This window comes from Gymnoscopelus microlampas (genome assembly GCF_963454915.1).
Source record: "Gymnoscopelus microlampas genome assembly, chromosome: 3".
Lineage (NCBI taxonomy): Eukaryota > Metazoa > Chordata > Actinopteri > Myctophiformes > Myctophidae > Gymnoscopelus > Gymnoscopelus microlampas.
Window position 1 is genome coordinate 41,974,457 of NC_139940.1, and position 16,483 is coordinate 41,990,939.

The 16,483-nt window shown below is 42.9% G+C and overlaps 1 protein-coding gene across 5 annotated transcripts in view; it reads left to right on the top strand.

The window, feature by feature from the left end:
* Nucleotides 1-16,483, top strand: part of rims2a (regulating synaptic membrane exocytosis 2a) — a gene marked incomplete at both ends in the record, with an annotated part of 253,903 nt that overhangs the window by 70,411 nt on the left and 167,009 nt on the right. For all 5 annotated transcript variants that reach the window (XM_084053428.1, XM_084053429.1, XM_084053430.1 and 2 more), the window contains one exon: nt 11,079-11,347. In XM_084053428.1, coding sequence (XP_083909554.1) covers nt 11,079-11,347 — 269 coding nt within the window. The remainder of the gene's footprint in view (nt 1-11,078; nt 11,348-16,483) is intronic.

Genomic DNA, 16,483 nt, shown 5'->3' on the forward strand with positions numbered 1-16,483 from the left:
TGTACTCTTGTCTTTAGCTGGAGTGGATCCAGTTTGGGACGGGTCCCAGCCAGGGATCGGGGAACGCACCGCTCCTCCCAAAACAATGAGTTTGTATTGAGCGATTCGGTCCAGTCGGGCTCAGGTACGGGAGAGGGAAACAACCTGGCAATATGATACCTATGACAGGTCATTTACCACCAACATCAATATTTCACCATCTCCCATCTCTTTTTAGAACAAGTGCTTCTCAAACAAGGACCCCCTCAAATAGATACGTATCAGGCAGGCCGCGGACCTGACAATACTTTGTGCCAGGGACCCCTTAAATTATTTTTTTGTTGTTTTGATGTTATATAACATTTAGTACAGAATTCTACAACTGTCTATACACTGTAGGTGGGGGAGATAACGGTGGACAGAGTGATCTGAAAGGTCAACCTTATACGTTCTCTCTTTTAGCCGGTGAAATATCAGTGAAATGTTCCTCATTTTGCTCGGGACCCCCTGGAACCTATTCAAGGGCCCCTGGGGGTCCCTGGAACCCCACTTTGAGAACCACAGTTTTAGACTTTGCTTTGCTTCTTTTTGCTCTACTGTATATGGCACCGTAAATATCTAGGATTACTAACCATCTATGATTTGTTGCACTACACATCATAAAATATTTAATAAATAAAAACCTCACCTTGTTTTTATGATTTGGGCTTTGCATTAAAAAACTTTTTTTTTTCAGAATAGCATCGGAGCTGAAATCGAAACAGCTTGTCAAAATATGTCACCTTTTACTGCTAAAAGTGAAAAATGTGGATGACATCTATTATGTTTGACCCTAGCGTTTGGCTCCTATTTAAACAAGCTGTGGTCAGCCAGAATCCTGCTGATTCACTCTTTAGCCAGCCACTGTTAAGTAACGCTGCAGTACTGCTTAGTGGCCACAAGAGAGAGCTGTGTGCCTGGATAAAGCAAACCAGGCCTGGGCGAGCTGTGCGTGTGTGCGTGCGTGCATGCGTGCGTGTGTGTGTGTATTACTAGTGAGAGCAAAATGTAAGTGAGAAGTTGTTCGCATAATCGCCATCCTAAATTGTCCTCACAAGTATAGTAATACTGTGTGTGTGTGTGTGTGTGTGTGTGTGTGTGTGTGTGTGTGCGTGTGTGTGTGCAGTGTCTCATATAGGAGAATGTTGATGTGGCTCCGTGGGGCAGACATGCAGAGAACATGTACCGTACATACTGTAGCTAAAGGCTACACATTCTCCATATAGGTCAGCGGTATTCACTGCCATACTGTAGATGTACTTTTATTACAAAAAAGGATAATTGAAACCTTTATTATGAAACAGGCCATATGCCACACCTCACATGGGAGAAGATGAATGGTGTTTGTTGGTCCATGTCATCATGCACACGTGACATTATGTTTGTATTACCACCCTTGTGAGGACATCCACATCATTTTTAGGACTGTGATTTTATGAATGCTGTTAGTTATTTTTTACTTATTTTTGGCTTTAAAAAAAAACCCTTACCTTAAAGCCAAAAATAGCCAATCTATAAGCGCACAACAACACGTCGCAGCGCTAACAGGCTGCGGGCTTGTAGCGCTTGTGGATCGGGTGCACAACACCAACTACGTATAAAAAACAGGTATAAGTCTTAACCTCAAGACCTGAACCTGAGCCCTAAATGCTTAATCTCTTCCTAATTGTAAGACTAACCAGGAACCGTGTCCTCACGGTGTCTGTTTCTCAAGTTCCACTATACTTGTGGGGACATTTGGCCCTCACAAGTGTAGTTATAAAAGTACACGCACGCACGCACGCACGCACTCACGCACACACACACCTTTTCACTATCTCTCTCATACACACAGTCATTTTTGAGAGAGATTATGATTACTGGTATCATTGAGAGCGCGCGCAGTCTGCAGAAAAGGTATTAGAAAGGAAATTATTTATTGATCCCATTGGTCCGCTGTGTTTGTTTCTCATAGTGCCATGACTCAGTAGGCTACCTACAGTATAGCAGTGTTTCCAAAACAATGGTCCGGGGACCGGGTCACGAACCCATTCGTATGGGTTGCAAGTAAATATCAATTATTTTGCATTTCCACATTTTTTTTACGTATTATTATTTCAAACGTTTTTGAAAAAAAGAAGAAAAACTAAATGTGAAAAAAGGATACATCACACAACATTTTTCAAACGAATTTCAGAATTCTTTTGTTTTAATTGATTGAAAATAGCAGATCTACAAGCTCACAATGCGTTATGATGTGAGCTTTTAGATTGGGTATTTTCAGCTAATAATTCATAATGGATATTGTTTTGTAAGTTTGGGTCCTGGGGAGACAAAACATGTATCCTTAGGGTCTCTGCTGAAATGGTTTGGGACCCAATGATGTATAGCACGTTCACCAGAGTGATATATGGTCCTGGTATTCACGACGTGTGGTCACGCGAGGTTCTTAGATTTTCTATTTTTGGACTACAGGTTCAATGAGTATGAAATGTGCAAACACAGAGAGAAATGGCCCCGCCTGAGGGCCGCATGCAGCCCCAACCCCCCGCCTGCATTCAGCCGTGAAGAGTGTGTGTAGAGAGAGAGAGAGAGAGAGAGAGAGAGAGAGAGAGAGAGAGAGAGAGAGAGAGAGAGAGAGAGAGAGAGAGAGAGAGAGAGAGAGAGAGAGAGAGAGAGAGAGAGAGAGAGAGAGAGAGAGAGAGAGAGAGAGAGAGAGAGAGAGAGAGAGAGAGAGAGAGAGAGAGAGAGAGAGAGAGAGAGAGAGTGTGAGAGTGTTGGGGAGAATGGCTGCAGTCAACATATACCTCTGGCCATCACCGCTGCTTAGCCTGTGTGTGAAATATGTGTTCTGTGAGTGTGTCTCCTTGTGCTAGCCATGTGTGTGTGTGTGTGTTTGTTTGTACTTGTATTACTATACGTGTGAGCCCCACAAGAATAGCAGAATTTGAGAAACTAGATGTTCGGGCTGCTACGCGGTCCTCACACCTCCGACCGACATGTCTGAGTCATAGTGACGGGGGCTTTGTCAGAGTACCCGTTGTACCCGTCTGTCTGTGTCTCAATTATGCCCATATATGGAGAGCCCAATGTCATCAGTATTATGGCCATACCCTGTATATTGACATACCCATATGGGCATATCAGTCGGATTGGCGGTTCTGGACAACCGCGTATCTGAGCGACTCGACAGCGGGCACCGCTCTCCCTTGAATCCTTGCCGATGCACGTGCCGAGTTTGAAGTCGGTCGGTGCCCATATATGCACCTGACCATTTGGGCATAGCGGTCAAATCTGTGTCTCAAGACACCCGACTCTATATATGCCTATATATGGGCATATCGGGTTTGTTTATGGTTATGTCTTTGTCATAGTGACATGCCTTTGTTTATGGTTATGTCTGTGTCATAGTGACATGCCTATTTATGGGCGTATCAGGTTTGTTAATGGGTTATATCTGAGTCAGAGTGACGTGGCCGTGGTCCTGCCTATATATGGGTGTATCGGGGTTGTTTATGGTTATGTCTGAGTCAAAGTGACGTGGTCATGGCCTGCTCCCTCCCATTAGCATGCCCTATTTTAATATAAGATTGGATAGACATTGTGAGGACAATTTCCTGGCCCTGGAAAGATAAATGGTTGTTTTACGCTTTAAAAGGATTTAGCTTACAATTAGGAAAAGATTCAGGTTGCTTGTAGATCGTCTATTTACGGCTTCAGGGTTAGGGTCCTCACAAGTATAGTAATACAACGTGTGTGTGTGTGTGTGTGTGTGTGTGTGTGTGTGTGTGTGTGTGTGCGCGTGCGTGTGACTGTTTGCTTGTGTGCGTGCGTTGTGTGTGTGCGTGTGACTGTTTGCTTGTGTGCGTGTGTTGTGTGCGTTGTGTGCGTGCGTGTGACTGTTTGCTTGTGTGCGTGCGTTGTATGCGTGTGTGTAGACACAAATTGTCTGCATTAGGGAGTGGCTGATATTCTAGTGCTTACCAGTGTAGGTCAAGCCCACTCTGTGTACAGTCAAGTTCAGACCAAAGACTCACGACGAGACGAAGCCGCTTTCAGACCCATTTATATCGTATAAAGTAGCCGGTGTGACGACGCGTTGTGAGCTTGTACGTCGCCTATTTTCGAGTAGCCTATAAAATAGGGCATTAAGTGGTTGATGATCAATAATTATGGTCCAATAACATGATATGTATGATTATAATTAGTACCTTTACATTTGCTACTTTAAGTATATTTTCATGCCAATACTTTTGTACTTTGACTGAAGTAAGATTTTTGAAAGCAGGACTTTCACTTTTAACAAAGTACTTTGGTACCCTGTGGTATTGTTAGTTTGTACTTTTACTTAAAAGTCCAACATCTTTCCTGCAGCTCTCATGTGAGACAATAGGGATGTTCACACCACACTGACAATGTGGACACTGGGACACAGTTTATTATTTCCAGAAAAGATGACAAAACAATGGCTTCCAAGTTGTTCAGTTGACCACCAGGCCTGGGACCATGCAGAACCCTGCCCTGCTGTTCCCACCAGCCCCCATGCAGTTGCCATCTCTCTAACCCCAGCGGTTCTCAAACTTTTTTTAACTTCTGAACTTAGAGTAGCCAATTATTTTGTACCCCCTTTTTCTCGCCAATTTAGTTGTTATGCCAATTGATTCCTCCCCACACACATTTCAGTTTTGTCACTGCTGTCGTATCCTACTGACTCACCTGGCAGTGAGGAGCCCCCACCGGGAGGATGTAGAGTCTTCGTCCTACTCCTCCCGCCGACAGGTTGCCACCCCAGCCCATACAAGTACATGCAATGACCAATATCACCCTCCCCCGCCCGGCTTTCCTCCCCCGAACACGGGCTAATAGGCTCTATTCACAGCAGCCATATTATGAAGACATTCACAGGTGTTACCAATGATACTAATGAAGGCTCTGTTCCATTCTGGTCAAACAGAGTCAGGGTGCTGATATTGTGCATGTTTTGGCCCACTGGAAACACACTGTTACACCAGTGGGTCTACAGTTGGGGTCCAGGGACCCTCATGGGCTTCCAAATGCCCCCTTACAGGTGTGTAACTCTGAGAGTGTACAAATGGAACCAAATGGACCCGTAAGGGTCCATTTGGTTCCATTTGTACACTCTCAGAGTTATGGGGGTCGTGGAAACCACTGTGCTACACTAAATGGAACAGAGCCTTCATTAGTATCATTGGTAACACCTGTGAAGGAAGTGTAATATGGCTGCTGTGAATAAAGCCTATAGGGTTCGTATAGACGCCCGCCAAAGCCTCATGCACCACGGTGGATTCGAACCTCCTCAACCTCCGCGGTGGTGGGCAGGGACTTTACCACTGCCCCACCCGAGCGTCTACTGTGGTTCTCAAACTTGTTCGGTGCCAAGGTGGACCCCCGCATCTAAAAATGTTTTGTCCCAGGGACCCCCAGAGGATTTTTGTAAAATGTTCAACAATAGCAGATGTACAAGCGCGGCACGAAGTGACTGCTCTAACCCCCTGTAGGGCAACTGTCCCCCACTGACTGACATTCCAAACATAATGTACTGTAATGTTCTGACTCTATTCCAGGGTGTGAATTCAATCCAGACATTGATATTAGGGGCTCAGTGTTCTCCTCTTTCTTTTTTTTGGGGCTTTTTCTGCCTCAAGTGAAGACTGACAGGAAAGAGGGAGAGAGAGATGGGGAGAGACACGCAGCAAAGGTCGTCGGGAACGGGACTCGAACCCCGTGACGCGCTGTCAGGCTGCACTACAGCCTAGGTGCCCGGACCGCAAGCCCAGCGGTCTGGGCCATGGGCTCGGTGTTCTCAGCATTCATTTGGCCTGTGTGTGCATGCCTGGCCTGTTTTTCACTGGTGGAAAGTAAGCAAGTACATTTACTCAAGTACTGTTACTTAAGTACAATTTTGAGGACTTTTACTTTACTTGAGTATATATTTTTTTAAAGTAATACTTTATACTTCTACTCCACTACATCTCAGAGGAGAATATTGTACTTTTTCTCAACTACAATTATTTGTAGTTACTAGTTACTTTGTAGATTTACATAATTAATACAAAACAAACATAACCACTTAAGCCTTATTTTTATATTTGTCTATTCTAAAATAGCCGATCTACAAGCTCACAACGCATAGCATGCATGTGAGCTTGTAGATCAAAAAAAAAAAAGTTTGAGTTTGTTGATAACTTTTAGCACTTTTACTTTGGTTTCTGTTAGTAGGCCTTCGTATTGATGCCAATACGTTTGTACTTTTACTGAAGTAAACATTTGAATACAGGCCTTTTACTTGTAAGGGTCAAGTAAAAGAGAGTATTTCTACATTGTAGTATTGCTATTTTTACTTAAGTTAAAAAAAAGAAGTAATCTGAGTACTTCTTCCACCACTGATGCCAGGCCAGGCCAGGCTTGTTTTTTGGAATACTAATGTGCCATTAGGTATGCACTGATGAGATAAAAGGACTAGGCATGCAGCATGCAGGCTACGGGCTGGGAACACGGCTAATTATTATTGGCAGATTGGAGAACTGTGCAGGCACTGACTCTATGTTAATTGCACTTGTGAGGGGTAAATATGTAGGTCATTGCTGATGTATGGGCCTGTACTTATCTGTAAAGGAGCTGGTCTATGTGTACGGAGCAGGCTTGCAGTAATGGAGCAACTTTTTCATAATTGTCAAGGACCCCCAAAATTATATGTATTTGGCTCAAAAGATGTTGTTCCAGGGACCCCCTCCAGAAGTAAAGATTTGAGTTAAAAATGTTCGTTTTGAAATAATATATATATTCTCAGATTTGCACACATTTTCACAATTTCTCTAAAATAGCCAAGTGTAAAATAATTTGTAATAATATTTTTTAGCTCAAATCTAAAATGACAGATGCGTTCCTGGTCTTAATGGGTTAAGCTGTGCCTAGCCGCTTCTATAAATGGCTTTGTGTGTAAGTCTGTCTGTCTGTCTGTCTGTCTGTCTGTCTGTCTGTCTGTCTGTCTGAAGCACGAACAACATCAACTGATTAGCAACTGATTACAACACAAACAGGACAGCAGCACCACTTAAAAAGACATGCACGCACACACTGGCCGGCACAGCCTGTGCTGATGTAAAAATAGTTATCAAAGACAAAAAAACAAAACATAAAATATGAGAATAAAGTGCATATTAAATAAAAAACCTCAATAGAAGGCAGCAGCAAACAGGAAAGTCTTCGGCTTTCCGGAAGTTTGTCCCAGATATGTGGTGCATAAAAAACTGAACTCTGCGTCTTCACATTTTAGTTTAGACTCTGGGGACAGAAAACAGACGGTAGATGACTTGAGAAAACCATTCATTGTTTTATAAACCCAATTTTAAATCAATTCCTTGATAGATAGGAAGCCAGTGTAAAGATCTGAGAACTGTAGTAATGTGATCCACATTTCTTAGTGAGGACTCGAGCAGTAGCGTTCTGAATCAACTGCAGTCGTCTGATCAATTTGTTTTAGTGAGAGACCTATAAAGACATCATTACAGTTAGTGGAGTCGACTGAACATAAATGCATGGACAAGTTTCTTCCAAATGTTGCTGAGACATAACTCATTTAACCCTTGATATATTGTTTGGATGATAGTAGACAGACTTTGTAATTGTCTTAATGACGCTGTTGAAATTCAGGTCCGAGTCCATGACTACACCATGGTTTCTGGCTTAGATTGTGTTTTTTAACATTACCGATTACTGCTGAGCATTGACTTTTAATCCTTCTTCCTTGGCTCCCAACAATGTGTTTCTGTTTTGTCTTTGTTTAATTGCAGAAAACTCTGGCACATGCAATTGTTGATCTCAATGCACTTACTCAGTGCTTGTATTGGACCATAGGCCTCTGGTGATATGGTTTTGTAAATGTGTGTGTCATCTGCATAATTATGGTAACATATTTAGTTATTTTCCATAATCTGAGCCAGTGGGAGCAGGTAGACATCGAACAGAGGAGACCCCAAAATGGAGCCTTAGGGGTCCTGTGCAGGTCCATCTTTTTTTTAAATTCCTGTGAGAAAATGGGTGAGACGTTAGTCAGAGAGACAGGGAGAGAGAGAGAGCGAGTGAACAAATGAGGAAAGGGAGAGTGAAATGATGTTATGAAGTGAGTTGTGTGACTTTTGAATTATCTTGTTGACAACAACTAAATGGGCTATACAACTTTAGCATGCTCTACTTGTTTGGAAAAACAGCCTTCATATCGCTCGATGTGGGGGGGAAATGCGTCAGGTCCAGAGCCTCTGGGACTGTGGTCTGCCATGTTGTCAGTCCATTTTGTGTCCGTACTTTGTGAAATAAATGTGTAGGCTATAGTTGTAAATATGAAAAAAATCTACCGACAACAACAGCTGTCAAACAGCACTAGATGCTGATGCTGTTTTGCACAACTCTGATCCCGCAATGCTGGCATGCTGCATGCGCAAAGAATCAGAATCATCTGTATTGTCACATCACAGGTTTATAGTTGCCAAAAAAGTGCGTGAAATTATATATTTTTTCGTGTGCTCTCCATCATTTTGTTGTATTCCATGAGAAGAGAGAGGATAGAGGTAGAGTGAGGGTAGAAGATAAACGAGAAAGAAACGCTGGATGGAAACGGGCACCAATGTAAAAGCACACATGGAGGCAGCTTTGTTTGCTTCTGTACAAGAAAAATCCACATCAGCATTAATGCTGGCTCTTATTCACCACATTTCTGCCAATCTCTGTATAAAACTGGCTGGAACTTCTTCAGAGATCAAAGCAGTTCAAGCAAGTTGTACTGTGTGAATCTAGTGGCGCGCCTCAGTTCAACTTGGCTTGATCCAGCATAGGCTCACAACGCGTCGCACCGCGACGCGGTGTTGTGAGCTTGTAAATCGGCTATTTTCTCAGAAGTCTGACAATTTCTTAACAATTGTAGTATTTTTTTACGTTGGTACTGTAAATATATTTTGTACTTTTACTCTTTTTGAACACAGGCCTTTTACATGTGACAGAGTATTTTTTCAAATGTGGTATTGCTACTTTTAATTCTTCAGTAAAAGGCATTGAGTATTTCTTCCACTGCCTCCCAGTGAGCTCGAACAGAGCCAGTTGTGGGCCCCTCCCACACTAATAACAGTAATGCACTCACTGACTCAGCACCGAGGGGCTCTGCAGTAACCGCTGGCTGGCCGCTCCACTGGCTGTCTGGCCCGTCAATCATTGCCTCTGGCTCCCGGTCCTCTTAGACACACATGGATACCCAACTGTAACTTTTGAAAATGCTCGCCAAGAGATTAGCAGTATAGCCTGTGGTTTTAGGCATTTAGCAGATGCTCCTTTCCAGAGCGACTTACAGTAAGCAAGGCAATCATAGAATGCAGAGAGACGGTGTAGTGCCTCAAGAAACCGTGATCCCAGGTAAACAATGAACCTATAGCATCACGTCTACTATCGAAATAACAATGTGTACATGTTCAGCATTCTGAATACACTGTGTTGAGACTGAGACAGTAGGACAGATCTTCTGTGTATGGCATGACAGTACAGCCGGGTTATTGATATGGTGAAATGATCAGCTGATAGGATTTACTTATACAAAATATGTGCAGCGAAAAGGAGGTGGCAAGGCTCTACCGTGTAGGGAAGTGTTTTGTGTGTACTGTATGCGTGTGTAATAGGTTTGTGTGTGTGTGTGTGTGTGTGTGTGTGTGTGTGTGTGTGTGTGTGTGTGTGTGTGTGTGTGTGTGTGTGTGTGTGTGTGTGTGTGTGTGTGTGTGTGTGTGTGTGTGTGTGTGTGTGTGTGTGTGTGTGTGTGTGTGTAGTGATCAGGGCTCCTGTCTGCTGTTGGATTTATGGTGATAATGTGGTGGTGAGCTGGATGTCGGGGATGCAGTGTAGAGCAGCACGACAGGCCTTGTACAGCATCACTGTAGGGACGTGTCCCTACAGTGATGCAGTGATTTTCCTTTTTTTTAAGGGGCACGGTGATTTTTTTTGAAGCAAGCATGAGCTCAGTTCGGGGCTCTCCCCAGGCTGGCAGAGGGAGAGTAGCGCCCATGATTACAAGCTTAGGCATTGGCACTGGGTGAAAGATGGGTTGCAAAATCGTGGGATAAAAAAAAAAGGTCTCCCGTGCAAGTGCTTTTAACCATTTAAGTAACCATTTAACTAAAATAACGTTTTGTTTTAAACATACCACTTACTCTACCTTTAACATGGCGGTAATTTCTATAATCGATCATCACCATGTAATCTCTGTGTTGGTACAAATTATGCAGTGTCTTTGTGTGTTTAGACAGGTCTATTTGAAATGATATGAACCAGTACGGTTTCCAGTGATATTACACTATATTACTCTGTAAAGAAATTACCTTTAAAAAATTGACATCAAGAGCTTTGTTTGAGAGAAATACAGCTTTTTTTTGTGTTGAACTCACAGACTCTTCCAGAACCCCAAAACCCTTTTCAGACTAGTGTACCACTTTCCGACCGAAAAACTTGAAAAAGAAATTCGCCCCTTCAACGATATCCAAGGCTACTGTATGTGTATGAGACGTTCCATCACTCACCTCATCTCAACATGACTCGTCAATATTAATGAATATGCCTTACAGGTGTCCTATTACATTTTGATATATGGTACGCATATATAATATCGTCACTGTCGGGCGGAAACCTTGCATGTCCAAAACCGTTACTTATGGGGAACAAGAACCTGTTCCCATGGATCCAATGTAGTTATTATTTAGTCACAAGCTCTAGTTAATACTTTTTATTGGTTAAATATTTCTAAAACCCACAAACACACTTAAACACTTTCACTTTTAAAAACATTTAAATGATCTACAAGCTTGTAGATTTGGCTATTGTCCCTACTTTTGAGTGACGATGAAGTAGGCCGCTATTTTCCTCAAAATATAATAAAAATATGGAGATACGAGGTTTCTGCCCGAACATGGACGATACATAATATGTCATTCCATTACAGACCCATCATAGGTCATGTAAGACAATCTTATCGCCGGAGCCCCATGCACCTCCAAAACACCTCTGACTTTCTCCTTTCTCCTCCTCAGGTTATGTGGGTATGCAACTTGTGCCGAAAACAACAAGAAATCCTCACCAAATCGGGAGCGTGGTTCTACGGTCCGGGCCAGTTTGAGGGCGGGCCGCAAGGGAAGAAGGCCAAACTGCAGGACCACCCGTACCCCTACCAGGGATCCACGGGGGACTTGACCACGCCAGGGTCCGACCGAAGCAGACCTCACGGCGGCCGACTGCTGCCCCGGCAAGCGTCCCTCGACAACGGAAGGTACTCGGGGTCAGGCAACGCGCCCGTAGACAGGTCAGTTAAACCACTTCTTAAGCCCTATAATACCAGGGGTGTCAAACCCTGTATAATACGGCCCATACTGCATAATGTGGCTCGATTTGACAAGCACTGTTTAACCCTTTAAGACCGGTAACGCATTTTCAGATTTCTTTGGCTATTAGATAAATAGCAGATATACAAGCTCATAGCGCCGCGCTGCAGTATGAGCTTGTAGATCTGCATTCTTTTTTTTAAGTCGTCAAACTTTGTGAAAATCTTTGAATGTATGTTTTTTTAAGCGAACATTTGTAAAATATTTTGTTCCAGGGACCCCCAGAAGCAAAGATTTTAGCTACAAATCTTCGCTTTGAAAATATATATATTCAAAGATTTGCACACATTTTCACGATTTTTCAAAGATAGCAGATCTACAAGCTCGTGGCGCGGCACTCGGTGCCGCGCTACGAGCTTGTATATCTTTTATTTTTTAATAGCCAATGAAATCTTAAAATGACACGGATGCGTTCCCGGTCCTAATGGGTTAAAAGAATGGAATCGTAGCCACAAAATGAAATATTGGGTGTGCAGTTTGACCCACCGGGTTTGGAAATACAGCTTATGCTGTAGATGAATGTGTTCGTGGAAATTGTAATTCTGTGAAAACAGCCTTGAAAGGCCTATTGACGCATTTCCAGACCACACCTCAGCTACTGTAGATCATTCACATAGTTCATCTTACGGCAAATAGCTAAAACGGCAGCTCTACAAGCTTACGATGCGTCACATTGTGGCGCATGGTGAGCTTGTAGATCTGCTATTTTCACTATTTTGGAAACATTTAGGCCTTGTGTCTTTGGAGGTAGTCCAACATTTTAAACATGTCACATCCATACTTTGGGCAGTCATTATTGGCAAAAATATTCAACATGCGTATTCAACAAAAATAGCCAAAAAAACAGATCTACAATCTCACAGCTTGAGCTTGTAGATCAGCTATTTTCCGCTATTTTGAATCTATTTTTAAATTGTTGACAACATTTCTTTGCCTGTAGTGAGGTGTGTAAAATATGGTCGCCAGGTTGAAAATGGTCAACATGCGATAAGTGTGCATTTGTGGTTTTGTGTATGTGTGTACGTGCAGTATGCGGACGATGTGCGTTTGTCACAGCAGCCTCGTTGAACGCTTAGAAGCTGCTGCTTTTCCTTTATAATTGCTTTTGTGAGAACAGCTTATATAAATGGCAGGGGTGTCGTTTTTTAGAATAAGCGTGTCACCAAATGTATAGGGGCAGGATTTTATTTTATTTTATTGCCATTGTTTAGATTTAAATAAATTGTTTACCTGGTAAAAAAAACTGCCTCTCAGAAGTATATAAAAGCTGCCTAGCTTGCTGTTTTCGTGTGGCTGCATAAGAGGCTTTTAGCATTGAGGTTTTGGCAGGGCTACGCAGGTGAAAAACAGCAATTCAAATCAAGCATAAAAGCGATGGCTCCCAGCAAGTCAAGGCCCTGTATTTAGAGGCCGGTACATGGACCCCCAGGGGCCCGTAAAGGACACAGACACTGATATTGTACCTGGCACTAGCTCAGCAATTCTATAACAGACACGCACGCATGCACCTGCGCACACGCACGCACGCGCACACACACACACACACACACACACACACACACACACACACACACACACACACACACACACACACACACACACACACACACACACACACACACACGTATTTCATTGTAAAAAAAGTTTATTTCGTTGAGCTACGTGCGTGCGTGCCTGCATGTGTGTGCTTGCGTGCGTCTTGAGTGCGTGTGTTTGCGAGCGGCAGCCACGCGCACTGTGTGTCACGGTATTTCTTAGTGTTATATGGCAACTGCTGATCATAAAAAAAATCTAAACAGCAGGCTGCTGCTATAGTGTGCCTTGTGTGTGCGAGCGTGTGCTTGCGTGCATCTTGAGTGCATGCGTGTGCACTTAACGCGCGGTGCCAGCCAGCGTGTGCGTGTGTGTCTTTTCAAGTGGCACGTGTGATTGCCTCGCTGATTGCGTCGCTGTGCTGTTCTGTTTGTGTTGTAATCAGTATGCTGGTGACATACATACATGCATACATACATACATAAATACTGTACATACACACACAAAGTCACTTGTAGAAGCGGCTGGCACCCCTTAAGAATTATGTATCATCTTAAAAGTTATTCTTATATCATAAAACAGTCATATAGTCCCACATTGAATGACTGGTGTCACCGATGCTATTCTGTGTGTCAGGAACAGCTTGAAGGGACCATCTACTGGGTGAACCAGTTATCTATTGGATGAACTGCATGGTAATTCAAGGGATGAACTGGTTATCTGTGAACTGCTAAATGTTCCATTCATGTCGTCTTTCGCGCTCAACAATGCACCAGCTACAGCTTTTCTTCAGTGTCTTTCTGTTATAGGACACACCCCTAAAATGGGTCCGGGAAGAAAAAAACACCTCTGCTGTGTACGTGCTAAATGCCCTGTTCTTGAGCTCACAGAGACGTTGCATCTGATAACACATACATGCTGTGCTTGTGAATCCTCCTGACAGTCGCCGGTTTCTTAAAACTGCTGTCAAGTCACGTGCGGTTGCATTTCTGTCCACATGGAGGCGCCTTCCTCTCTCCTTCCACAGAGAGAGCGAGAGAGAGCGAGAGATTGAGAGAGGGAGGTACATTAGCTACATACTCTCTTGAATCTGTACCCACAGCAGAAATCTAGGCAGCATGCCATTTCAGAAATAAATTAATAAATAAATGTTTCCTTGTCATGCGTCCTTGTTCACTCCTTTACACAGATGTGAGATAACGTTGGCATGCCATGGTCTCATGCCAGTGTGTGCCACCTTAAGAGTTATATTTAAATCAATCTTTTAGAACCAGGCCTCTCTCAGTGGTGGGAAATAACTAAGTACATTTACTCAAGTACTGTACTTAAGATTTTGAGGTAGTGTACATTAACTTTTCTTGAGCATTTAAAAATAAATGATACTTCAAACTTCTATTTTACTACATCTCAGAGAAAAAAGATACATTGTACGTTTTACTCCACTACAATTATTTGACAGCTTTAGTTACTAGTAACTTTCCAGGTTTAGATTATTAATGCAATACATACATTAAGTCCTATTTCATGCTTTGGCTTATTTTAAAATAAAGCTCACAACTAAATCAGCCGGTTGTACTTTAATACTGTAAGTATAATTTGATGCCAATACATGAAGTACTTTTTAGTCACGTTACATTTTGAATACAGGACTTACAGAATACAGAGTATGTTTACCCTACATGGTGGTATTGCTACTTTTATTCCCAAAATCGGAGTACTTCTTCCACCACTGTATATCTCTGTCGGGTGTCCAAAACTGTTACTTTTTAGGATTCAAAATTCAAAAATAGCAAAAGTAGCAGATCGACAGGCTCAAAACGCACTGCTTGGCGCCATGCGTTTCTAGCTTGTATCTCTGCTACTTTGAATGCTTTTGTGTGACGCTGTAGTGTGATCAAGTAGTTAACTCATTAAGACCGCTTACATGATGAGGCTTTTTACCTGTTTTCTCCATACATGGGCATGCCCCCTTTGTCCTTAGGCCCCAGCCATAAAAGTCTGTCCCCCTATCGTCCATATATGGGCATACACAGGCTGACACGTCATGTGAAGTCCGGCTTATAAAAGTCTGTCCCCCTTTCGTCCATACATGGGCATAGACACATGGGCATCTGCCGGGTCTGGCAGAACCAGGTCTCCTGGTCTTGTTTTAAAGATTTTTTTTTTAACTCAAATCTTTGCTTCTGGGGGTCCCCGGAACAAAATATTTTGAGGGCCAAATACATATCATTTTGGGGGTCCTTGACATGAAACAAGTTTGAGGACCACTGAAATTATAGCAACATAATTTCTTTCAAAAAACTGTTTTTGATTTAGAAGACATTTTGTAGAATCCCCCAGAAGCAGAGATTTGAGTTCAAATGTTCACTTAAAAAAAATATATATATATATATTCAAAGATTTGCACAACTGTTCACGATTAAAAAACATAAATAGCAGATCTACAAGCTCGAGTGCCGTGCTATGCGCTTGTATATCTGCTATTTTTGAATAGCCAAAGAAATCTTAAAATGATACAGATGCGTTCCCGGCCTTATGGATTAATTTACGGGAAAAAAAACTCAAAAAGAAAAAAAATATGGAGATAAGAGTCTTCTTCTGCCCGACAGCAACGATATCTACACCAGCACTGTGTGTATGTATTGGGGGAAAAGGAAACGTAGCACAGATCTGTAAAGGTAAATGATCAAGGTCACATACATGGGCGTCATGCAGGAAGGGAAGGTTCCTCTGTAGGGACTGTGTGATATCAGCTAACCGCTAACCGGGTCAGTCGCTGCAAGCAGCCCACAGACACATCGTTGTCTTATCGTTGCCGTCGGGCAGAAACGTTTTATCACCATTTTTCCCCCCGTAAATAAACGCCCTACTTCAGGGGTCTTCAACAGGGGGTCCGGGACCCCTAGGGGGTCCACAGAGTTACGGCAGGGGGGCCGCCAAATCTTTGTGTGATATGATTTTTATTTTACATAAACCATTGAACCATTGAACCCCAGCATGGATCCTTTTCTGAGGAGAGCTTTAGCCAAAAATAGCCGATCTACAAGCTCACAACGCCTGCACTGCGAGGCGTTGTGAGCTTGTAGATCGGCTATTTTTGGCAAAGAGGTATAGGTGTAGAGGGAAAAAAGAGCAGACCAAGTAAAAAAAAGTTTAATCTGAAACACAATTTTATACAATATATCTCTCTCTCAGCTAGGGGGTCCTTCGCCTGAAAAACGTTGAAGACCCCTGCCCTACTTGATCATACTACATACTTTGAGCTTGTCGATCTGCTACTTTTGCTATCTTTGAATTTGAATCCTCAAAAGTATACAGTTTTAGACATGAGGTTTCCACCCGACAGAGACGTTATGTAGCTCCTTGCTGGTCCTCCCTTCCCAGCACACTCACTGCTGGAAAGAAGGGAATTCTGGGCTATTTGTATAATGGATTAAAGCAGTGGTTCTCAAGCTCTTTCATGCCAAGGAATTCCCCGAATGAATGTGTGTTTGGCCACGGACCCCCGCTGTGAAGTAATTTAG